The 24,643-nt window shown below is 60.7% G+C and overlaps 2 protein-coding genes across 4 annotated transcripts; one reads left to right on the top strand and one right to left on the bottom strand.

Annotated features, from left to right (window-relative positions):
* Nucleotides 1-773: 773 nt before the first annotated feature.
* On the top strand, nucleotides 774-21,907 carry LOC117653447 (rhythmically expressed gene 5 protein). The gene is made up of 7 exons (XM_034399115.1): nucleotides 774-1,029; nucleotides 11,779-11,845; nucleotides 19,494-19,598; nucleotides 19,699-19,830; nucleotides 20,209-20,343; nucleotides 20,579-20,753; nucleotides 20,842-21,907. The coding sequence occupies exons 1-7, from the start codon at nucleotides 934-936 to the stop codon at nucleotides 20,981-20,983; spliced, it is 852 nt and encodes a 283-aa protein (XP_034255006.1). The 5' UTR covers nucleotides 774-933; the 3' UTR covers nucleotides 20,984-21,907.
* A 309-nt stretch (nucleotides 21,908-22,216) lies between these two features.
* On the bottom strand, nucleotides 22,217-24,514 carry LOC117653445. Of its 3 annotated transcripts, none has more exons than XM_034399113.1 (6): nucleotides 24,321-24,514; nucleotides 23,759-23,832; nucleotides 23,574-23,670; nucleotides 23,318-23,463; nucleotides 23,175-23,241; nucleotides 22,217-23,092 (listed from the first exon to the last, which is right to left on the bottom strand). In XM_034399113.1, exons 1-6 carry the CDS (start codon nucleotides 24,390-24,392, stop codon nucleotides 22,391-22,393), a joined length of 1,158 nt encoding a protein of 385 aa, XP_034255004.1. In that variant the 5' UTR covers nucleotides 24,393-24,514; the 3' UTR covers nucleotides 22,217-22,390. The 3 variants fall into 3 exon arrangements, with proteins under 3 accessions (XP_034255004.1, XP_034255003.1, XP_034255005.1); XM_034399112.1 differs by lacking the exon at nucleotides 24,321-24,514 and adding an exon at nucleotides 24,121-24,257; XM_034399114.1 differs by lacking the exon at nucleotides 24,321-24,514 and adding an exon at nucleotides 23,931-24,070.
* Between the last annotated feature and the right edge of the window lie 129 nt (nucleotides 24,515-24,643).

Raw genomic sequence — 24,643 nt, 5'->3', positions numbered from 1 at the left:
CGACAAGCGAGCAAGCGAGCGCCCCTGCGGCACTGTGTAAAGTGTGTGTGTGTGTGTGTGTGTGTGTGCGCGCGCTGACATGGGTATACTACGTGATTGCCAAGCACGCCGAGCACGCCGAAATGAATGCGAGGTTAGTCTCAAATACCAGGCAACCCTCCTCGGCCCCCTCTCTCCCGGTCGTCCCGGAGGACAGTCACTCACGCGCGGCCCGCAGACAGTAAGAGGGATGTGGCAATGACGGACGAGACGAGACGAGACGTGTGGAAAATGGCCGTCGATCGCTATGTGTTTCATTCTGCTTCAGTCCCAATGCGACGCGCCTCTGGCCGCGCCTCGTCCACATTGGCGTGAAAGCGACTCGGCGCTGGACCAGTCTCCCAGCAGCCCAGCACAGCCCAGGCCGGTGCTGCCGAAACGTAACACATTTCAGCCGCTTCTGCACAGTTTGCCCATCCTCCCCCGCGCGCTGAAAGGCAGCAGCCCTTGCCACCTGACACTGGCCGGGGTGTCGACGCCGCAAGCAGGCGCGCCGGGCGAGACGCGACGGTGGCGCCGCGCTGGAGAGCGGCCGAAGCGCCAACTGCGGCGCAAGGTCGAGCCGAGCCGAGCCGAGCCGAGTCGAGCCGAGCCGAGTCGAGCCGAGCCGAGCCGAGTCGAGCCGAGCCGAGTCGAGCCGAGTCGAGCCGAGCCGAGCCGAGCCGAGCCTCGGACCGCGAGAACGCCCCGCTGCGCCGCGCCGCGCCGGGCGGTGGCCTGGTCGGGCCGGGCGGCACGGTGCCGAGCCGAGCCGCTGTCGCCGTCAATCGAGACTCGACTGCGGGCCGAGCGGTACCTCGCCTCCACCACCGCCTCCACCACGCCGCGCGCGGGAACTGCGTGATCGCGAGTGTGCGCTCGTACTTGCTGCGCCCTGTGTTGTGCTCCACCAGCATGCGGGCCCTCGTCGCCTTCCTGGTGGTCGTCACCAGTGGATTAGTGTCCGGCTCGGCCATCCCCATGTGGGAGTTCCTCAGTCGCGGCGAGAAGGTGAGCCTGCACGGCCTCCACGGCGGGGAAGTCCACCGGCCTTTACCGCCGGCGTCACTTAAATCCACCGAGAGGTGTTCGGTTTCGCACTCTTGTTTGCGCTGACGCGGCCCCTGGAGAAAAACTGTACTGCACGCTGCACTGTACAACAGTGGCATCCATGGCGTGGTTTGGGCCGCTGACTGGAGGAGAGTGCCTCTAAAGGCTGCTGCCAAAAATTCAAGAGTTTGAAAACGAATAGTACGTGCACTGTGACTGACTGCGTTTGCCCGGCCTGGCCCGAGTAGTGTTCGCACCTGTACACATTGTAAGAAGACCTGTGGCCGGGGAGGGGCGTGTGGCGTGTGCATACCAAGGCACCAAGGCGTGGGCCGGTGCTGTGCCCTGAGGCGCTCCTCTCCCAATTCTGGAACACCACGAAGCGTTCGTCTGGGTCTGCGGCCGCCTGGCAGGCTGCCTGGGGGTGGAGCCGTCCTTGGCAGTCTGGCTGGGCTTATCAGCTGGCTGGCTGTCTTCGGCCGGCGGGGCTGGCCGGCTGGGGGGCTGTAGACTGACTCAGGGAGGCGTGTTCGTCACGCTGTCTCTCTCGCACGACTCTCAGTCTGCTGGCCCTGCTATCGCCGCGTGCCACCACGGCCCCCAGCCACGGAGGGAGCACTGGAAACGACTCTTTGCCAGAAATGTTCCAGTGGAGAAATGATAACTCCGTCCGCTTCAAAGACGTTTCGAAGCAACCTGCTCGACCATGCCATCATCCAGTCGGGGGGAAAATTGAAGGAACGCCGACAAGGCAATCCCAACACTCAAGTGCTAGTTCCGGACCGAAGCCTGACCGGGCGCGACCACAACACGGCGGAGCGGCGCCGAGGATGGACGTGTTGCTCGGGATGGGCGGCACCGCGGCCTGCCGTGCCGCGCCGTGCCGCGCCGCCTTTGACCTCGCGGTGCAGGACCGCTTCCGGGTCGTCTGCTTTAACAACAATAACCCCTGCAAAAAAGAGGCTCGCGCGGCCGGCCCCGTTCAATTTCGGTCTTCGGTCGCCACTTCCTCGCGGCAGCCAGTCGCTTCCAGTGGCGTGGCCCGCCGGGCCGGCCTTTGCTTCGCAGGAAGCACGCAGTGTTTAGCGGCCGACGGGACAGGTGGTCCAGGGGTCTCCGGGGGTCCATCGTCCTTTTTGCTTTACGACGGGACACCGACCGGGGGACTGGGTGCGCCGAGCCGCGCCTGGCTGGCGAGGGGATTAGCCCCCGGTAACTTAGGGCCGATCGTACAGTCGGAAGCCGCGATTACAAAGCGCTGTCCACCACCTCGGTCGCCTCTGTGAGTGACTGAGTGTGCCTGTGTGTGTGTGTGTGAATGGCCCGATGGAATTTTCGGGGGATTATGTAACCGCTGGGACCTGCCCTGCCTGCCCTGCCCTGCCCGCGCCGCGGCCGAATGGAGAATCGCGCCGCGGGGACCGTTTCAAGGAAACAACAACAACAACGACGAGTCGGTTATTGTCGTCTGGTCCGTCATCCTCCTCCTCCTCTTCTGTTGTTGTTGTTGTTGTTGTTGTTGGCAGGCGCCTCATTTCCGGGGCCACCGTATTGGCGCGTCGTGTATGGCAGTAAGGAACTCGACGGGGGACTCGCTGGGGCTGAGGACCGCCACTTGCCCGCCCCGCCCTTCTTGGGCACGTGGCTCACTCGGCGCGGCACGGCGTGGCACGGCCAGCTGTTTGGGCCGGCGCGGCCTGTAATGACCCGCCATTGTTTCGGCCGGATTCGCGAGGACCGAGGGGCTCGCCAAGAGGACCCCACCCGACGACGCGCGCCTGCAAATGGAGCGGCCACAGTCAGGTTGTGCGGTGCACGGCGGCGCAGTGACCGCGCGGCCGGCGCGTGGAACTGGTTTGTTTTGGGGACGTCCGGTGGTCTACCGGACGGGCCGGGCCCGTACGTGCAGCAGTGCAGGACGCGGTGGCGGGACTCTGACCGGAGGTCCGGAGGTGGCTGACCCAGGCAGGACTAGTGCCGAACGGGAAGTCTCTCTCGCACCCTCAGAGCGTCCCCTGAGCGTGCAAGAGAGACACTACGGCGTTGAGGTTGGTGCGCGGCTGCGTCTGCGACGTCCGTCGGTCACCGCCGCAGTCAACAACCACCTCGCCTTTGCAGCATTTGCAGCGCCCCGTTGTCGTGCCGCCGCGTCGTCTGCCTCGCCGAACCCTATTTGCACGACGGCCGGCGGCCGCCCTGCGCCGTGCATCTGCAATTGGCCGAAGGCGGCATCGCGGTCGTGGTCGCGTCTCGGGACTTTTCCGGGATGACGGTGCTGCTCGGGGTGGACGAGGTGGACGCGGTGCTCTACCTATAGAAGGCGCTGTGTGATCGCGGGTTGGGCAACGGCCGGGGCACCGCTGTCTCTCTCGCACCCCTACGGCCGCGGGGACGCCCCGCGAGTGCGAGAGAGACGGAGCGACAGCGCGCAGTTCGGAATGAGCTTGCCAGGCCCGGCCATCCATCGCGGCTCAGCCTAAGAGGATCTCGGTCGCCACACTGTTGCTAAACCCGCAGGCCGGGGCATGCAGCAGCTTCATTTGGCTGCATGACGGCACGGCGAGGCCGCGCGGCCTACACTCGAAAAACACACAAGTGGGTGCGTGTGTGTAAGCGGTTTGTTGGCCCGTAAAAAAGGAAGGGTTCACAGTAGGTGGGCTAGGTTGGCGGGCTCGGGCTCGGCCATTGGTCATGACCGTCATGTCGAGAGTAACGAGCGCGGTGCTGCAGGGCGGCAGGCCGGCAGGGCCTCGGACGGAGGGGCAATTACCACCTGCACCGTGTTTGCTTTGGTGCGTGATGGACGACGACGCCGAGGTGCCGGCGGTGCTGGCCGGCCCGGCCGCCCTCATGACCGTGGCCGGCGCGACCTTTCGCCCTGCGGCCTGCGGCCCGGCCTGCGGCCCGGCCTTTGCGGGGGTGCCTGCACTGTCCGCCTCGTCGACGGCCAGGTGCTGGCGGTGCCGGCCGCGGTCGTGAATTCGGCGTCTATCTCCTCGCGCCCGATCTGGCTGGGCGGGGCGGCCCGAGCACCGAGCCCTTTCCAGAAGGTCACCGTTTGACGTACCGGCCACGGGTGTCCTACGTCCTTCCACTCGAACCGATAATTGGTTCTGGACCGCCGCGCCGCGCCGCGCCGAGCCGCGCGGCCACCACAGGTGATAACACGGTCCCTCCACATCTCTCCGTCCTCGTCCCTCCTCCCTCCAGCTTTCACCTTCTCCACACTTTCCCTGGCTAATGTACGCGCCGCACAATCCTGTGCCGTGCTCGCCGCGCCGGCCAGTGGAGGGGGGTCCCTTATCCCTGCTTGTTCCCACGTCGTGACCCGCGCCTTATTCATCGGTATTAGTACCATCAGCGACCGCTTTGTATCGGCGCGCTGCTGCCGGCGGGCGGGCCGCGCGCAGTGCAGTGCAGTCCGAGACGGATGAAGATGGTCGCTCAGTGCCCTCTGCTCACTGAATAAAATGCCTCATTTAAAAATGACTCACTTTTTGCAAATTGCTGTTCTGTTGGTATTTTACCTGGTTTGTGTTGGGTTTATGAACTTTGCACGCACGACTCTCTCTCTCTCTCTCTCTCTCTCTCTCTCTCTCTCTCTCTCTCTCTCTCTCTCTCTCTCTCTCTCTCTCTCTCTCTCTCTCTCTCGCTCACACACGTACACACACTCTCATTACAGCACACTGGCCCGCTCGCGTCACAGCCCGTGACGGAGTGCACCGCGTGGCGCACCGCGCGCTGTGACGCCGGTCGTGGGTCGCGGTGCGCCACGGACGTAACCCCCTAACGTGACGCGCACGCCCCGCCCCGCTTCTCCCCGCCCCGCCGTGACAGGTGCGGGTAACGCGTGCGGCACGGCGCGATATTTGAACGCAGCGTAACTCTGGATGCGCGGCGCGGTGCGGTGCGGCGGGCTTCCGTTGGCTCACTCGCGGCGACGCACCGCCAGAGGTCCTCGGCCGTCTCCTCCCCTTTTCCACCGAAAAGGCGCACAAAAAGTGGGAAAATGATGAAGTCTGACGCGGGGGTTTCGGTTTTGCTCGACGGGTTAGTATCGTTGTCATAGCCGCGCCGTAAAAAAAGTCCCCCTCGTAAAGACGCCGGCCTGGGGTTCTCCTCTCTAGCCGGCTCCGGCTTCGGCAGGCTCTGTCAATCGGACGGGCGGCTCGCGGGGCGGCAGGGGCGGCCCTGGAAAGTACGTGCCGAGTGCCATAGCAGTGCAGGCGCGCAGCCGTGCCGCGGCCGAGGGGTAAGTGAGGCGCGCTCTGTGATGCACTCGCTGATGCACCTGCCGCATCCTGGCGAGGACTTTGCCCCGTACCCGGCAGGCACGGCACGGCGCGGCACGGCGCGCTTCGCGTTGTCGGTCCCTGCTCACCTGTCACCGCCGGCACATGAACCACAAGATTAACTACTGTTAATCTCGCGGCGACAAAGTACCTGGCTCTGTAGCCGCCAGCCGGCTGCCAGGTACCTCCAGAGCACTGTCAAAGCACTTCCAGAGCACTTCCAGTCGCTTGCACTGCTTGCAGTGGGGGCCGCCTGGCCACCGCAGCGTGGGCCAGCCCGCCGCGCAGCCGTGCTGCAGCCCGCGGCCTACCTCGCGGGCGTTGAAGGCGCCTAGCCCGCCGTGCACGGGTGCAGGGCATTGCCTACCTCGCGGGCGTTGAAGGCGCCTACAGCGTAGGCCAGCCCGCCGTGCACGCGTGCAGGGCATTGCCTACCCTTCAGGCGCTTCGGCAGTCTTGCCATGCGTACACCTTGCAGTCGGGAATTCACACACACACACACACACGCTCAAAACACACACGATGGCAATCCAAGACTGAAAGACCCACCAATTTTTTCCTCTCCTTGGCCGCACTTCAAGGCCCCCGTGTGCCACAGCTTTGCTTTTATGCATGCGCGCGCGCGGGCTGGCTTGGCTCGACTTGGCTGGCTTCGAACCTCTCGGCACAATTTCTTTCTTTCGGTTGTTGTTTTTGCTGTTTTTGTCTCGCTTTGGCGCGATAATTCAATTAGGCCTGTGTACTTGGTGGACTTCCCCGGCGACTAATCCGACTGCATGCGCTGCTCCACCTGCCCAGTGACGCACTGCGGGCGTTACGCCACGTTGTTGTTGTTTATTTTGTTATAAAACGTTAACGCGGCCCGCGGCCCTTCGAGCGGCCGCTTGTTGTGCGCATAATGAATGAGGGAATCTAAGGAGACTTGCACGCAGGGCGCGACGCGGCGCGGACGAGTGAGGCGGGCGGCGGGGGCGGCGTGGGGGCCTCTCGCAGATCTCGTGGGATGGATCTCGTACGTCAGCGATTCAGCAGCCTCGGCGCTGCCGCACGGCCCCGCACGTTCCAGGCCACCACTTTTCGGCATCCGAAGCCAGCCGTGGAAGCCCTGCAGCGTGGTGCGGTCGCGAAGCGCGCGGAGGACAAGTCGACGAACATGCCAGTGCCCCGACTTGCTTGGGAGTCGCGCTCGCCTTAAGTCGCGCGCCGTGATACCGTTTTGGATTTGGCGCTCCAAATGAGTGGCTTCCGTGAGGGCCCACTGCACGGAGTAAGCTCGACACGCTGGCCGCCGTGCGCGACTCGACGCGGCGGACGCAGTGCCGACAGGCTGCTAATCCCCTTGATGCTAATCAGCTTTCGCCGCATCGACGCATCCATCATCGCCGTGCCGCCGAACGCCGTCCTCGGTGCGGCACCGCGACCACGACGCACTGCTTGGCGGCGACTGGCGCCGTGGACGCGCCGCGCGCTGTAGAAGGCTGTGCCGCTGGTCACGTCCGAACTGAAGCCCGCCCCGCCCCGCCCCGCCCCGCCCCGCCCCGCCCCGCCGCGGGCCGCTGCCAACGCAATGTACGTTGAGGCCGTCGGGTCAGGTCGTGGCGGTGCGGCGCGGTGCGGCGCGGCGTCGCTTCACTCGCATTCCCCGGCGGGGCGGTGGGGCGGCGCGGCCACTCTCATTATTGCCGTGGCCGCCGTGGCCCTTGGCGTCGTCGTCGCGGTCGTCGTCGCGTTGCCCAACGAGGCTTGACGCACTCGCCGCACTCTGCGCGCAGTTGACCCGCCGCCCTCCTGGTGTGGTGGAGGTGGTCGGGAAGTGGGAGGAGACTGCGAGGACTGCCCCTGCTGCAGCTCCGCGGCCGCGGCTCATCCTCACCGCCCACGCGTGGCGGCGAGTGGCGGCGAGCGTGCCGGCCACCGCCGCGGAGGCGTCGTCGTGACCCTGGCAAGGTCGCGGGCGTCGTGTGTGCCACACTGTGTGGGACTCTCGGCCGGGATGACGACTTGGCGCGGCCGCTTCCAGCGGGCTTCCAGCAATCCAACATGACGGCGTGCCCGCGACACGACGCGTCGCGGCCGCAGGGTTGTCGCAAGGCGCGAATGCCGAGGACGCCGAGCGTCGCTTTGTTTCTTGTTTTTTGTTCGAAAATGTCCCCCGACTCCCTCTTGGTCGGAGGCGGCGGTCGCGGGTTCGACTCCGCCCCGTTGCCGCGCCGTTTTCGCCACGCTGCTGCGGCTCACCGCCGCCATGCCCGTCCACCCCGTTGGCCCCCACCCCGTCCCAGCCGGCCTAGCGCGTTGCCCCCAGAGCGTTGACTGATGCGCGCGCAATGTTTGGGGACCGCGGCCCGGCCCCGCCCCACCGCGCCCCGACAGGTGTGTATTGGTTTTGGTGTGTCGGTGCCCCGCTTGTATAACCTGTCGGTACGCACGCGCGCCTGTCCACGGCGTGGACTCCACGGCTGCCCGGCCGCCCGTCGTCCCGGTGGCTTTGCTTTTCCAGGAGAAAGCAGCGGCGGCGGCCAGGAGCAGAGCGAGCAGAGCGGCCCGGCGTCCTGGCGTATCTCTTTGGCCAGGCTCGGCTCGGCGTGGCACTGCCCCGCCCCGCCCCGCACCGCACCGCACCGCGCCGTACTGCATGTACAGCAAGCGGCACTTCTTTCCCCTCTCCAAATCCGCTCTGAATCTCGCTCGCTTTTTTCCGCCGCTCTGTGCGCCGCCGCCGCGCGGTCCGCGTTTCTCCGCGTGCGTCGCCGCGCGTGCGTGGCGCGTGCGCGGACTCCGCAGCACGGCTTCCGTGTGGCGGTGGCAGGCGGCGGGCGGGCCGGGGTCGCGGGATTAAGCAGGCACGCGCGGCGCTACTCCACGCGTCAGGGACGCTCAATGCCAACGGCGGGCACGATCTCGGAGCGAGGGGTATCGGCGGCGTCGCCGTGTGTGCGTTGGAGTGGAGCGGAGCGCGGAGTGGACCGCCAGCGGCACGGCACGGCGGCGTAGGGAGGCGTAAAATCCAAGTCGAGACTGTTTGGGGGCGACGCCGCGACGCCGCCCTAGGGGATCAGTGGTGGAAGAAAGCGTGACCTAACTCCAAGGCGGGCTGGACGACGCGGTGCTCGGCGTGGCGTGGCGTGCCATGTCGCGGTGCTGCGGCGGGTTCCGCGGAACCAATGTAAAAACGGAGGGGGAGGGGCAAAAAAAACGTATCCTCCGTTCCTGGCTTGACTTGCATTTCCCTATTCCCGGGAAGAAAGGAAGTCGGTATCGGTGTGGCGCTGTGGCGGTGCGGCGCACAGTGGGCCAGAAGACCGGGAGGTGGTCAAAATCAGGGACGGGTTTTGAGCTCCAGAGTCGCTAAATGTGACTCGAACCGAACGTGTGACCCCACCAATCGATTGCTCTCGGAACGAGGAATCCATTGGTGGGGTCACACGTTCGGTTCGAGTCCTATTTAGCGATAGCTCAAAACGCGTATGGTGCCCGGGTGTTGGCCGCCTCCAGCGGTCTTTTGGCCCACTGTGCGGCGGTGTGACCCCCTCCAGGCCGCGGGAGACCGGGCAGACTGCAGGGCTGCGCCAGGCCGTTCTTGACCTTCCGTGTCATTCACTCCCCGCTGCTCACAGCTCTGCCAGGCCCTGCCTTGCGGTGGTAATCACTCCAGTCCTTGTAGTGCAGTGTGTTGACTGGGCAATTAGCCGCCACAATGTGAGTGAGTGTGTTCCTTTCACCGCCGTCCGTCCCGCCGTCCGTCCCGCCGGCCAGCAGTCCGGCTCTCGGGCTTTCTTCGAGGCGAGGCGCCACGGCCGGCTGGTCCAGACCGCCTGTTGTCGGAACGGCAGGCAAACGCCGCCGCGGGCGGCAAAAGAATGAAAAGAACTTTGTTGTGGCTTCCAATGGAACTGGCGACATCCTATCCGCGTCGCCGTGCGACTGACCCAGAGAGTCGTCTTCGTCGCACTGTCTCTCTCGCACCTATACGCCCCATGAGTGCGAGAGAGACGGAGCGACGAAATCACTCTCGGAATCAGCCTGCAGGTTGGCAGGATTGTGCGGCATGGAGTGGCTCGCCCTCCACGCCCTTCGCGGAGTGCTGCCGCGACGTAACCCGCTCGTCATACCTCTCCGAATTACTATGGCAGCACGCGGCGGTGCGCGGTGACGAAAAGGCGTGGTGGCTGGCTAGCTTGGCTAGCCTGGCGGCGAGGCGAGGCGACTCCCTTCTATTTTGGCAGGGTGCTTTGGCAGAACTGGCTCTTCGTTTCCCAACTGGATAATGACGGTATTGGTGGCGGCCGGGTCGCGATAAGGGGTGCGCGGCTCCTCATCGGACACGAGGCGGGGCGGGGCGGGGCGGCGGGGGTCGTTAGACGACCGCCCCGGGCGCGACACTAATGTGTCTTGCCACATGAACTCGAAAAAAAAAATGCAGAAGAAGAATCAAAAACTCCGGGCGTGAACTTAAACCCGAGCGGTTTTAAATTTCATTGGATCTGAAACCCTCGATAGTTGGTTCGCGAAAGGACGTGTGCATAGAAGAGGCCGCCAGTGGGAGTCGAACCCACCAGGCCTTGAGTCTTGTCGAGCAAGTCTCAGGCCATCGCCGGAAACAGCTTACCCTTCGCGCACAACCCTTAGCGTCCGATGGCCAGAAAAGGTCACAAAGTTAATGAGCAGCAACGCCTCAGGTGCTTTTATCCCCTCTTCCACGGCGCGGCGGCGCCTAGCGTGAGGCGTGCGCTGCTAGTTCGGGGCCGCTATTGCCACTATCGAAGTGTAGCGCACAAATCCATCATCGCCGCGGTGTTGGACACTTGCCATCGACGCAGCGGCTGCTGTACATGGCAGTGTGCACGGCAGTCCTGCAGCCGATTGGGCGACGCATTATCTTACCCAACTTTCGGGCTCGGCTGCCAAGCGACAGCGTCACAGCGTCCCGGCAGACCGATTCCGAGAGTCGTTTTCGTCGCTCTGTCTCTCTCGCACTCACGGGGCTTTCCGTATAGGTGCGAGAGAGACAGCGCGACGACACTCGGAATCAGCCTACCGCGCGCCGCAGCAGGGACGGCCGCTTGTCCCAGCCTTAAGTGCTCCTGCAACAGCAGCAGGTGGATTTACTTTTCAGCCTTGCTGTTTTTCAATGTTTCTTTTTTTTTCCCTTGTGAAGCGGGAAACGAAATGGCAGTGCGAGCTTCGGATTCCGCCGCGGTCACGACCGCCACGCGTTCCCCTTCCCCTCCCCGCGGGGGCAAAATCTGGTGGGTCTGGCCGGCGGCACACTGGCTGCATCGCAGAGGCACTCGCTGACCCAGCGGCGACAAAAACACGAGGCGGCCACGTCGGTCGCTCCGTCTCTCTCGCACTCACGGGGCGATCTGTTTAGGTGCGAGAGAGACAGCGCGACGAAAACGACTCTCGGTATCAGTCTGCAGGGCGGCAGGCGGCGGGGCCACGGCGGGGGGCATTCCGGCCGCAGCAACAGGTGGAGGGGCGCCACGTCACCGCGAGCCGCTTGGCCGCGTCGCGGAGCGCCGACAAAACATGCCAGACGACCCGCATGAGTGTGTGCAGCGCAGGCCGCGCCTCGCAGCGCCTCGCCGGGCTTCGTCCTGCCGGATAGAAAGCGGGGGCGGGACGCCTGGATTAGTTTTCGTCTGCGGCCCGCGTTGCCGCCGCCCCGTTTGAGTCGTGGGGGCGGCAGGCAGCCCGCCTGGCCGACGACGTCCCGTTGCCTCACGCGCCGCCCGATCCTGGTGCTGCTCATTGTCGCCCGCCTCCCACCGCGCCGTGGCCATGCAGTACCTGGCGCTGGCGTGGCGCTCGCGGTGGCGGTACCGCTGTCTTCATTTGCATGTGTTGTGGCGCGGACGGCGTGGCCTGCCTGGACGGCGGGGACGTGCAAACGTGCGCGCCCGGCGGCCAGTGCGTGCAGGCCGGCGTGCAGCCCGTTGCGACACAAAGGGACTGTAGCGGAACGCGAATAAACGGGCGCCAATCCGCCAACTACACAAGGCGTTTGGGGGGGGGGGGGGCTGGCGCGTGGAAAGTAGGAAAAAGGGTGTTGGGAGTACCGCGGCAATACGCGGCCATAACGCGCCGCGTTGCGTAACGACGTCTTCCTGCTGTCCACGCCCTGTCAAACTACGCCGCGACTTGCCGCGCTTTGCCGGGGGGCCGACGCCGCGACGCCGCGACGCCGCCAGCGCCGCCAGCGTGGCCGAACTCGGGCGGTCCCTTTGGAATGGCTGAGGTGACCCACTGAGGGGCATGTTGATCGGCTTACCTTCCTGTCCCTCCAGGCCACCGTGCCCGTTAGGCGCACACACACTGACTGACTGCCCGGCCGCGTACTCGACGAGGTAGTCGTGGCAGTGTGCTGCCGCAGTGCTCTGGGTGTTTCTGACTCCCTGCTCCTCGTGTGTTCCAGATGAGCCACCTGTTCAACATGTTCGTCAAGCAGGTCGAGGACCACTGCGACCAGTCCACCATGCCAGGTGAGTGCAGCCGGGGGTTGCGTCGTCATTTGGGCGTCGTGCTTTCCTTGGTTGACGTCGGCCGGTATTCGAACCACGGTCCTCGCGGCCCCGGGCAAAGCATGGGGCGCGCCCACCCACGCAGCGCGCCTTTTAACGCGCTCGGCTACCGACGCGGCCGGCGGACGACGACGCTGCAACCGGTTTGCCTGCAGAATGGGCGCCCCGGGCCTCTGTGTGTGTGTGTCTCTGTGTGAGTGGAGTGACAAGTGGTCGCACGAGCCGCGCAATTAGTGCGTTTGTGCGCACATCCATTGTGTTGTTTGTTTTAATTGTCAAACGGGGCGCGGCGTCCGTCCGTCCATGGTCCGTGCGCGGCTTGCGCGCCGGCGTGACCCACATCCCTACACTTGACCGTCGGCCGCGCCGCCGCAGGCCGCCAGGCCGCCAGGCCCTGGCACATAATTAACTCCAACACGCGGGATGAGTTGGCGCGACACGCCCACCCACGCACACACACACACTCGCACTCTGCACAGCGCTCATTCAAGGCCGTAAAAAAGGAAAGAAAACGAACTCGTTGTGAGTAATGAGTGAGTGCGTCGCGCGAACAATGCGATGGCCATTCATTGGACGCGCGAGGCGAGCGCCAGGCCTAAACGAATTGAAATTCAACTTCATTGCGGCCCGGGCGGCCTTTTGTTGTGAGGCCGTGTTTCTTGCGTCTTCTTTCATCGCCACACTGTACTACACAGCACAATGTACCCGGTATTTGTAAGGTCGGCCGCAACGCAACGAACCCACACACACACACACGCACACGCATTCACACGAACGCGCCCCGAGCGTTTACCACAAGGGACTTAAGTGGTCTCCGCACCGCGCCGCACAATATCGGGCTCACCCCGTCCAGCGCGGCCAGCGCCAGCACAAGGCTCGCCGGGACCATTTTACGGTGGGCACGCTCCGTTTGACCGCGCGGAGAAATGGCACTGTCTCTCTCTCTCCCTCCACCTGGCTGCTCGCTGAGGAGATCAGCGTCCAGATCGGCGCGAGAGCCCCCAGCCCCAACGGCCCAGCCCCGCGCGCGCCATTGCCATTGTTAGGCACGCCGTTAAGACAATTGGCCGTTAGGACATGCCGTGCGTTTGCGCTGGATTCCCTGCCGACGGGGAGGTTGTTAGGTTAGGGGGCGTCCACGCGGCCGGCAGGCAGGCGGCAGACCGAGTCCGATACTCGTCGCTCTGTCTCTCTCGCACTCGTGGGCGCCCCGTAAAGGTGCGAGAGAGACAGAGAGATTGCAAGCGAGGCGCAGGTGCCGCGGCCGCACGGCTCGATCGCACCGGATCCCCATGGCGGCGTTCTGACGGCCTGGCGGGACGGCCAGCCTTGGCATTTCTGCCGCAATGCTTCGATGTATCGAATCGGAAGTAAAGGAAGAGGAGAATGGCCGGTGGAGCACGCCATGCTGGCCGTGGCTGCTACACCCTAAGCCGCGGCCGGCCTAACAGAGTAACGGCCGCCTCGTTTGCATAAACAGCATCCGCTTGCTCGATCGCGTTAAGCGCCTCACTTAATCTGCAGAGCAAGCGGCCAGGTATTTTTATTCCTGCGTGATAAAAACGAATTGCTTGGTATGGAACTTATCCGTTGCTCATGTTGTTTTGGAGTATATTCGCACGACAGAGGGGCTGCGGAGGGCCTTGGCACTGCCAGGGGCTTTGCGTCTCGTTAGAGCTTTAACGCGCTGGGCGTGTCGTGCGGTGGACGCGCGGGACGGCCGGGACGGGTGTTTAGGCCAAGCCGTTAAACAAGTGGCCGACCTCCCCGGGGAGCCGAGCTAGCCGAGCGAGCCGAGCTGGGACACGGGGAGTTTTCCCGCGCGGCTACCGTCGATTTCACATTTCACCTGTTGCTGCTGCCTCGGTTGCCTCTCCCCGGTCTCATTAAATGGACATCAGTTTGGGGTCCGCTCCGCGAGCCGCTCCGTGATTGGCTGGGTGTGGCGAGTCCCGTTTCCTCCCCCCTCCCCTCGGGGTCGACGGTCTGCCCGCTAATAGAGTGGCGCGGAGTGTGTCGGTGGCGGAGAAACCTGTCGTCAGCCGAGCCACAGGACCGTCCCGCGCCGTCTCTGTCGCACCCCTTCGGGGCGCCACGGGAGTGCGAGAGGGACAGAAACGGTTCGGCAGCAAGGCGGAGGCGCCCTGTGAGAGCGACGCGTGCAACGCCGTGCAACGCGCGGACGTGGGGATCCTTCAATCAGATAGACGAAAAACGGTGCTGATTCCGGATGGCGGTGGAGTCGCTAGCATTCGCCCGCCGCCGCCGCCGCCAAGCCACGGACCACCACGGCGACGACGCCCCCTAAAAAGCTGCGCGGCCCTGCGGCCCTACACGAGACTTTCTAAAAGGCTCGGCCGCGACGACGACGACGCCACGACGCCGTGTGGCGGCGCACAGGCTCACAAGGCGCACTGCCCGCGGCGTGCACAGTAAGGTTGGGTCTTGTGGATCTACAAGCAAGTGTTTGGACTTCTCTCCACAAGCATATGCTTGTGGATTCACAAGCAAAAATGCCGTGATGAAAGGAAGGGATAATGAGGGTTTGACGAGGGTGTGACAGCTCCGTCGCCGCGCCAGCGAAAATATGCCAGACCGTAGCCTGGTATCGTACCCAGGCCTGTGGAATACTTGCCCGACACTTTACCGCTAGACTAGCGATGCCTGTGAGGGAGGACGGGTCCAGCCGCACTAACTATCCGCCAGCCCGCCCGGCGGCTGCCCTCGCTGGACACTCCCCCCTCCACCCCCCTCCCCGCCGCGCTGTCCCGCGTGCCTCACAGGTATAGACGGCCGGGGTGACGCACAAGCAAATGCTTGCGGATTCACAAGCCTGTCACATCCTCGTCAATGTATAACAAGGGGGCAGGTAGACGCGCGGCATCTACAAGCAAAATAATGCTTGTAGTTGCCGTTTGGGGGCGAAATGCTTGTGGATTCACAAGACACAACCTTACTGTGTGCCGCACCCCGCGCCGCGCTGCACCCTCTCCCCTTCCGATAAAAGGCGAATGAACAAAACGAGACGGGAAGAAAAGCGGCGAGGGAAAAGGCCGCGCTTGGCCGCTTCGTGCGACACTGCAGACACTGCAGCGCTCGTGCCCGTCGGGTCACCTTTCCGCGCCCTTTCCACCCGCGCGGAAGTTCACTGTCACGACCCAGCCTCCGGGCGGCCTTTTCCCGAAAGCAGAGAAAAAAGACCCGAACGCCGACAATCCCCGCGAGCAGTGCGCAGTGCGGTTGGGTGCAGTCATCTCTGTGTCGGGATGACTTCACCGGGCGGCCGGGCTCGGCGATCTGGCGCGGGCTCTCCTTATAGGGGGCGCCGCCAAGCCGGCAAGCCGCGGCCTGGGGCCTGGCACGCCCGGCGTGGCGGATGGATGGATGGGATGAACTCATCGCCGTGCCGATTGCCGTGGCTTGGCTCTTGCCGTTGCGCGGCCCGTCAACGTCAATACAGTCGTGGCGCTCGTCCTGGAATTTTCCAGTCGTTTCCAGGATGCAGCGCGACGTTCCCGGCTTGGGATGCGCCGCCTTTGCCGTCGTACAGTGGTGCAGTGGTACACGAGGTGCGCGACTTGTCCTCCCCTTCCGCCCGGCCGGGCCTGGCATTCCGGAGCCGCGCCTCCGCCAGCCTCCGCCAATGGCCACGCCCCGCGGCCCCGCGATTACTGATTTACTGCCCCATTGGCGGGCACTTTCTATTATTGCCTCGACGGCGACGCTCCCCGGGCCGCCACGACGCGATGGCGCCATTCTCGACTATCGTGTCACTTTCTGGACGCGAGTGCGAACAGTCCGAAACGACAACGTACAAGACGAGCGCCGCGCCCCCTTGCGCAACCGGTGTGTGCGTGTGTGTGAATGTGGCTTGGGGGCGCCGCGAGCGAAGCTAGATTAAGCGGCATTTTTGACCCCGGCCCAGACGCGTGGCCGCTGGTGCGGCTGGTGCCCGCGGGGGAAGCGAGTGCCATGCGGCGCGGGACCCATTCAGCCTGGACAACACGGAACTTGGCCGCGCCCGGGGCTGCAGTGCTGAAGCAGTGGCCGGGCCGGGCCCCACCCCGCTCCACCCGCAGCGAGCGCAGCACGCACGCACACGCCTCGCGCGTGCTTCGGCTGTCGCGGCTGTCGCTGGAAAGGGGAAAGTCGGAGCCGCGATTTTGTAAAACAAATTGTATGCGCGCGATGGACAGGCGGTCAGGCGCAGCGCGCAGCCAGGGACTCCAAGAACGTGGACATAGACGTGTTGCCGTTTGTTGTGGGCGTGGCTCTCTCTCTGCCCGGCGGACGCGCTATGGGAAACGCGCAATCTCGGGGCGAATGCACGCGGCGTCGGATTCGCATTCGGTGGAAGTGGAAACCACGAGACCGAATAGGATTTTCGACCATTTTCATGTATGACGCCCTTACCTAAATACGAGGTGAGGTTAGGTTCCCCCCGTCACATTTGGGGAGGTGGTAGCGTACATTGTGTCCAAAAAGCCGGCCAACAGCTTGGCCCCGAGTCCAGCGCGTCCGTCCGCCCAGGCCGACGTCCACAGAAGCAGCGCGCAGAAATTTCTTTCGTTTTCCCAAGCGGAGTCCATCGGCTTGTTGAATCATGAGAGCAGAAGAGTCTTGCGTCATAATAACTAACGGCAACAGCCGCCGCCCCCAAAGCCTTTCTCCAAATGTGTGTGCCTGTTGGTCCCGCCGGCAAGAAAGGCTTCTTCCTCGCGGTTCCTCATGACGGCGTCGAACGTCCTGCACGTCAAGTCTGTCGTCTCTCCTCCGAGGGGCATGCCACTGCGGCTCGGGTAGCTGTCTCGGCCGTCGAGGCGTTGCGTGCTCCGCGGCAATAATTACTGCGCTGCCAATAAGAGCCCGTCCGGCCGCTGCTGCCAATAGTCGGCCGGCCGAATCGGCGGGAAAAGGGAAGTGGAGACCGCAGAGCCACCACGTGACGCGGGGCTGCGAATAGAGGCGAGCGGACAGACAGACAGGCAGACAGGCTGCTCGTGGGAGAAACATAAACGGGTCGCCCTGCCTTTCCTTCCTCTGCCTTCGCCTCCCATGATATTTGCTGCAGCGGCGTTCGCGTAAAATAATGGCGGGAAGGACAAAAGACTTGGAGGATCCCGGCCATGCCGTCCCGGTGCAACCGGGAGAAACATGGAGAGAAACACGGGTCGTTAAGGAATGCATTAACGGCGCTGCTTGGCGCTGGCGGCTGGCGGTCGGCCCGAGAGGATTGTTCGTCTAGTGCGAGGCAATGGACGAACGATAGGTGCGGACGGACGGAAGTTCAGTCAGACAGACAGACAGACAGACAGACAGAAGGTGACCGCGCTAAACGGCCGGCATGAGGAAGGAGGCCGTCTTCCGGCGCGGGCCGGACTCCTACAGTGTCGGCGGGTCATGAGGCGGCCGGCACAGCGATGCCGCGCAGTTTTTCGCCGCAGTCTCTCTCACACTCCAACAGAACGCCGAGTGTGAGAGAGACAGCCGGAACCCCAATAATGGCACAACCCTTGAGAAAGAGGAGGCAAGACAACTCCGCCAACAAGACCAGCTCCTCGGCCACAGCAGGTCTTGGCCGCGGAAGCGCAGCCGATAATGCAGCCTTCGCGGCAAACACAATTACGTTTGCCTTGTGATTATGATTCCGGGCAAATCTTGATAAGCGCGAGGCTGCGACTGCGACCGGTTGCCGCTGGACCCGCCGGTTCTCATAACCTTCCGCTGCTCATCCATCCACCCATCCACCTCCACGGCGGCGGCGCGGCGACGCACCCAGATCCAGCGTGTGCCCACAGTGATACGAGAGTCGTTTTGGTCGCTCTGTCTCTCTCGCACCCATACGGGATACCCCGTGAGTGCGAGAGAGACAGAGCGACCAAAACGACTCTCGGAATGAGTCTAGTGGCTGCCTGGCGCCGAGGCCGGCGTGCTCTGTGTATGCAAATGGCGGAGGGCGGCGCGTACCGCCTTGCGTAGTGCCACGTAGTGCCACGGGGTGGTGCTGGCCGGACGTCCGCGCAGTCCGCGCCGACGCACTGGATCCAGTACGCACCGGAACATGAGAGGGCGATGATGAGTCAGGAAGTCGAGACAATCGACTCATCAGCGGACCAAGGACCCGACCCGGAGCCTCTTAGCATGAGTGTGCAACACCTCTCGCTCGGTACCGACACCCGACGTCGTCAGGATGCAGATTTGGTTCATTTGAATTGCGCACTTGCCGCAGCCCGGGTTGAGGGGGGAGTCGTCTGTGGCCTCTTTTAAGGCTCAGACACCCAATCTCCTTGAGTTCCGAGGCTTGTTTCTCTTTCGGGCATTATTGTGGAGTTTGAGGCTGAAAACACGGCCGCATGCCGTGCCATACAGCGTTCCCATCCGTAATGTATTCGCCGCCACGCCGCGCTACGCACAGCCACGCACGGCTATACGCACCGTCGCTGCGAGCAGTGCGAGCGCCGACAACAACGAACGGTCCGCTGGCCGTGCTGTGCGGAGGGAACGTCTAGCAGTGAACGGGAACCATCGCGTGTGGGAGGGGGAGGGGCGGGGGCAATGCTCACTTAGCCTCCAAATGTTTCCGCGCGGTGAAGATGATTTGGCCTAGGTCGCGGCGTCGCGGCCCTCTGCCCGCCTCTGCCCGCGCTCCGCGGCCTCCGTGGCGTTTGCGGGTCAGTATGCCGCCGCCGGGCCGACGCGCCGACACCGTGACGAAGGAATAAGGAGGGAAACAACGACCCTCGGCTAAAAGAACAACAACCGGCAAAAAAACAACTCGTGGGACTGGAAGCTGCTGGAAGCTCGTGTGCCGCGCTTGTGGCTCGCCAGCACCCGCTGCACGCCGTGCTGTGCGCGTCGATTGCTTTCCAGCGGGAGAAATTAGAACGGCCTTTTAAAGCGGAAGCAGATAAGGTGCGTGCGTCGGACCGTCGGGTTGTGCTGTGTGCGCGCCCCGCGCACTGATACAGGAAGCGCACGCAGCCACGCAGCGCGCGGCCCGCGCTCTTGGCGACGTCCAATACCGACCGCCTGAGCCAAATTCGCGCGCGGAGTCGCGGTGCGCGGTGCACCGCAGCGTGTCTCGTGTGCCTCAGGAGGACATGCGGACTCCTTCGAAGAAACCGCAAAAAAAGAGGCAAACTTTTGGTGAAGTCGGTTTTCTTTTTCTCGGGCGACGCGTGCTTGCTCGCAGACAGGGTGGGAATGGAACGGTATGCCGGCCGGTGGCGTGGCAGGGCGTGGCGTGGCGGTGCATTGTGGCTCTGCCGTCCCGTTTCCGCGTCCCGCCGACTTTGAGGCCAGTGGACTGACTCCGAGAGTCGCTCTCCTCGCTCTGTCTCTCTCCCGCCTGTACGGGGCGCCCCGTGAGTGCGAGAGAGACAGAGCGACGAGACCGACTCTCGGAGTCAGTCTGCAGCGGCGCGTGCAAATGAACGAGACACGCCGCGGAGCCGCGGACGCCCGAATCGGCCGCGTCATCCGCGTCAGCCACGCTCTACCAGGCAGATGGGAAAAGGAGGGGCAAAATGAAGGGAAAAGGCGACAAGAGATTTTCGGACGAGTTTGATGCCTCGCGTCTCAACTGTGTACTCTCTCTCTCGGATTGCAGACTGCAACAAGGTGCTCATGGTGTACGGCCTGACCAACCTGGCCAAGATGGACGACGACAGCCTCGACAAGATGGACCCGTACCAGCGGGAGGCCCACGACATCAGTAAGTCCGCAAATTGAAAAAAAAAAAGGATGGAAAAAAGACCCGGTTGACTTACAAGCCGCGGATCCAAACTAAACCGCTTGTCTTTTCTTGAGCGCAGTCTGGGACTCGATGATGAAGGGCAGCTACAAGAACGCCGGCGCCAGCACCACGCCCGGCTCCAGCAGCACCAGCAGCAACACCACCCCCAGCAGGCGCAACGAGGGCCACGACGTCTACGCCGGCGACGATGGTACGGCAAGCTCCCCGTCACTCACCGAGAGTTGTACATTTTGTTGGACAGTGTACACATGCAGGGAGTCCCCGTGGCTGGCTGGTGGAGTAGTCTCTTGCACGCCGTGCATGTCCTGGTCGTCCTGAATGAGAGGAGGCAGGCCTTCGGAAGCGGTGTGCGTAAACGGGCGGTCCCTCGGGGGGGGGGGGGGTCGATCCCGGTCAGAAATGCTGAGCGCCCAACCGACTCAGAGACCAGCTGTATACATCCAACAATCACAAACAAATGTACTGCGATATAATGTAAAGTTGTGTATAAAATGTGGTGTAGTTTTGCCGGTTCGGTGACGGGCTGCCCTCTCCCCTCCTCTATCCTTCCTTGTTCCCTGTATTGCAGACGGCGACCTGGCGGACGGCGGCAACGGTCTGGGCGGCGCAGGGGACTCGCGGGACCAGGATGACGTCGCCAGATACGCCTTCGGGCACGGGCCCATGGTGGTCCGGGTCATGCCGGACGGCTCCCCAGTTCCCGGTACGTCTCGGGGCGCCTCGCTAAGCGCCTGTACTCTGTCCTTGCACGTGTACATACCTACTGTGTCACCAGCGTCACCCCCAAACTTGTGTAGCTAACTCGCTGCGAACCCATTCATGTACAATATTTGTTCAATAAGTTGATTCCTTTCTGTCGCGCTGATGCTCATACGACGGACGGACAGCCGACGCTGCGCACTGCTACGCACCCTTTCTCACCCGCCTGTCTCTCCCAGGCGACGTGGAGCGGCCGCTGCCCCGCGACGAGGACGCCGAGGAGTTCCGCCTGATGCGCGGCCAGCCGATGCCTTCCCTGGAGGAGATCCAGCGCCCCAGAGCACCCGGCGCAGCGCCCGGCGCCCAGCACAGTCAGCACAGCCAGCACCGGCCGCGCGGCCACGCCCCCGACAGGTGAGCAGTGGCGGCGCGGGGCGTAGCCTAGTCGTAGCGACAGCGAGGCTACAGGGCGGTGGCGTCTAACGTTTGACCGTGCCTCCAGGTTTCAGGCAGGCCCGGCGCCACAGCAGGGACACTACAGCAGCCGGTTCCCTCAGCTGACCGCTTCGCAGCCCCACGCCAAGTTCGCCCTGCCGCCCCCCGGCATGAACTTCAGGATAGCCGCGCGGCCGCACCAGCCGTGAGGCCCCCCACCCCCCACCCCACCCGCCGCCGCAGTGAGCCGCAGCGCAGACCTCAGGACCGCACAAGAGCACGGATTGGTTGGACCGTGCTTGCAAGCGAGGGAGCCTCCTTGTGGAGTTAAACAGTATTCAGAAATTTAAATAATATAATTGGGTGGCTCTCTGCAGCGTTCAACGATGCAAGTGACTTTAGATGAATGCTTGTCGTATGACTTTGGAATTTGGAATTCGGTGTTTCCATTCTTTTGACGTTGGCGCGTTGGCGCTCAAATTGCCTTTAAGTGTGTATATATATTTATAACAATGCAACCGGTGCTGTAATGAAAGCTGTCCTATACATGTTTAAAATGTCTCTTCGAGTCTCTAAAGAAGCATTGTAGATGAACAAATACAGTAATTTATGTGTTACAAATTTAGCTTTAAGTACTGTTTTCTTATTTTACTGTCATTATTTTTATAATAAGCAGTGTTGTTACATTCATACTAGGTAGTTGTACATACGTCACAATCATGTTCTTGCCTGTTTGGAGCACCAAAGTGGTGTTGATCCGTTCCTCTTTTGTAAATAATTACTTTCATTAACTTATTTTATGTTGTTGAAACAATCAAACAGCGTTAAATCATGTAGTATATATTTATGTTGAATGAGAGAAGTCTTGATTTTTTGATGATTCGTAAGCCAAAACTGTGAAACTAGGGTACTTTAACCGTGACCAACCCAGACTAATTAAAATGGTCCCATGTAAAAATATGTTTCCTTCCAGCGGATTCTACTCCAATTCGCGTGAGGCACTGTAGTTGTTATACTGGCAAAGAAAACCTCTGGACATGTAACTGGCCCTAAAGCGCATAGCACAATGAATATTTGTGAAATATACAGAGATGTATTGTAACTCATGTGGTATTAAATGAAAACGTCCTGAATCTCCCCAGCAACTCTCTCCCATGATTCTCTCACACACGAAGTGATGGCCCATTCTTAATACCTCGCCCCTTAACAGACAGGCCGGTAGCGCCTGTGAGGTAGGCAATCCGCAATCCCCACAACACACCGGCGTTGACACGGTGGCCTACCTTGCCCCTGTGAGGTCGAAAGGGGCAGGGTAGGCCACCAACTGCACGTCGAAGTGTAACGGGACCCCGACGTCTGTCCTACCCCACTGGCAAAACAAGTTGCACAAGACTCAAGTAGACTCCAGAACCACCCTGGGATAAAACGGGAGTGGCACACACTACCTTCAAAATAATTTTATTTCTTTAATTTGATTAAGTACAGTTAATATGTATACATTCAGTCATATGAACATCCCAGGGGCGGCACATAAAGCACATTTGATGAGCATAAGTGCATTGGCGCTACTGGGGCAAAGAAGTAGTCTGTTACATGATTGACAATTGCTGACAAGGTCAACTTTGTTTTAGTTTTAAATGATGGGTCTTCAGTTCATCATTTAAGATTTTCAGTTCCTCTAATAGCACTTCTGTATCTCTAAATTGCTTCTCAAGTTTTACAATTTCCTGTTTAGCCAAAGCCAGTATTTTCACTTTAGAAGATCCCTTCTCTAGTGATAAAATATCAGCTAATGCTTCAAATTTGGTAGCAAGTGCTCTTCGTCTTTCACGCTCCAATGAACAATGTTTATCAGCACTCCTGTTTCGAGTTATGGAATCTGAATCTGAGCTATGTTTGTCAGCATTTCTGCTCTGGGACATAGAGTCAGAATCTGAACCGCTGACATCACTGTTATCATCTATTTTGATTTTAACATTCTTCATAACACCACTGTGTTTACTGGACATATGTGCTTGAGCCTCACCTTTCGATCGAAATTTTCTATAACATAATTTACAGTTGTAATAACCAGAAGCAGATTTACTGGCCCACATTTTCCTCATCATGTGGTCTTTGTTTCTGTTGTCCTCTTGAATTTGTTTCAAAGACCTGTCTTTTTTTACAATGGATCCACATTTGGTTTGTCTCATGTGTGCTTCCAAAGCAAACTGTGTCCTCCACCTAACTTTGCAACCTGGACATGTGAGTGGGTTAGATTTAGTTTTTTTACGGGCATTGATTTTAGGGACATCTTCCACATCTACAATTTCATCCTCCTGAAAAATAAGAAAAAAATTAAGACCTATAACTTATTTTTCTTTTAAAAACTTTAATTTTCAAGTAAAATTGAAGGCTTACTGTTTCATATTCTAATTCATGTTGTTTAGAATGAATTGTTGATAGCCTGCTGCCTAAGCTTTTCACCCTGTATAACAAGAAAATTTAGAATTTAGATTTGAAGAAATGAACTGAGGAGGAAGAAAAATGGAATTGCTCCTTACATGTTAGGCGTCAGCGTTACGCTGTACAGGCCAAGTCTCTTCACTGTCTCATTCGATACTTCCTCAAAATCACTGTCAACTGTTACAAAGTTCATAAGGACTTCTGGAATATCGTCTTCAGCACCAAGAAGTGCCTCAGTCCTTATCTGAGGAAAAAAAGTTGTCACAATAGTTTCACACAATATGTTCACAGATCTGTTTTCAAGAGGAGGGGAGGAGAGAGCTTTAGGTGCTAAAAAGAATGTATTAACTTTACCTCTGCTTCCTTTCTTAAATCCTTGTCATGGTATTTAAATTTGAAAAGTTTTTTGTTTTCTGTGAATGACAACAGATTGTTGGCATCAATTGGGACTCTGGAAAATATAAAATCAGATTGATCAATTGTTGAGATAATAATGAAACAAACCGTTGTTTTTTTTTTTTTTTTTTAATTCCACTTACGTTTCCGACCCTCCATTAAAGCGCACATAGTAAAAAACAGAGGCATCCGATTCATTTAAGAGAACACTCTCCACCTGTGGAAGAAACACTGAAATTAGAATTTAAAAATAAGATAGATAGAGCCCAGCATAGCAAAAACAAGAAAGAAAAACAAAACCAGGGAAAATCACACATCGTGGTCGTAGGACATGAGACGTTTTCAAATGAAGTCCGCGAAAGGACTTCGATACATCGTCCCGGCTTGTGGACATGGACATGCGCACAAGACATAACCTTTGAAAGAAGATTACTTTCACCTCCGGATCAGAATCGGGAAAAATGGACCTCAATAATGGGTTCTAACTCTTTTATGTAGACAATACCATTGAAAGACTTGGTTTTCCGGATTGCGACGCACGTGCACGTACACGTGCTCGCACAACTAGGCGCGGACTGAGCGCGCAGGCGCACGCATGCATCGTGCCTACGGCAGGCCTACGCCGCAACACGCCGACCTCAGCGACCCACGCCCTGGTGTCGCGGCGTCCCTACGCTCCTGCCTTGAGGGCAAAAAGAGACTTACGGTGGCTGGGAAGGGCTCAAAGCCCGCAACCCTGGCAAAAACGGCATCGCCCACTTTGAACACGTGCTTCATGACGTCCGAGACGTGCGAGGCGTGGCGCACGTGTCACCGCGTGGCAAGCGACACCGGACGGACACCGGACACGGACATGTGGCGCGCTCCTTGCTGACGCCGAGCGTCCACTGCACTACTGCCCCTTCCCTCCCACCCCGCGTCCCTCCGCGCGTCGCGCCGCTGCAGCCGCAAAGCCGAGGCGGGGAGGGGCGGAAAGCAGTGCAATGTGTAAATGTATTGTCTCGTCCCACGTGGCGCACCTTTCAGAA

Source organism: Thrips palmi, unplaced genomic scaffold (assembly GCF_012932325.1).
Source record: "Thrips palmi isolate BJ-2018 unplaced genomic scaffold, TpBJ-2018v1 HiC_scaffold_8, whole genome shotgun sequence".
Lineage (NCBI taxonomy): Eukaryota > Metazoa > Arthropoda > Insecta > Thysanoptera > Thripidae > Thrips > Thrips palmi.
The sequence above is the reverse complement of the archived record's forward strand: the minus strand, read 5'-3'. Positions and strand labels throughout refer to the sequence as shown.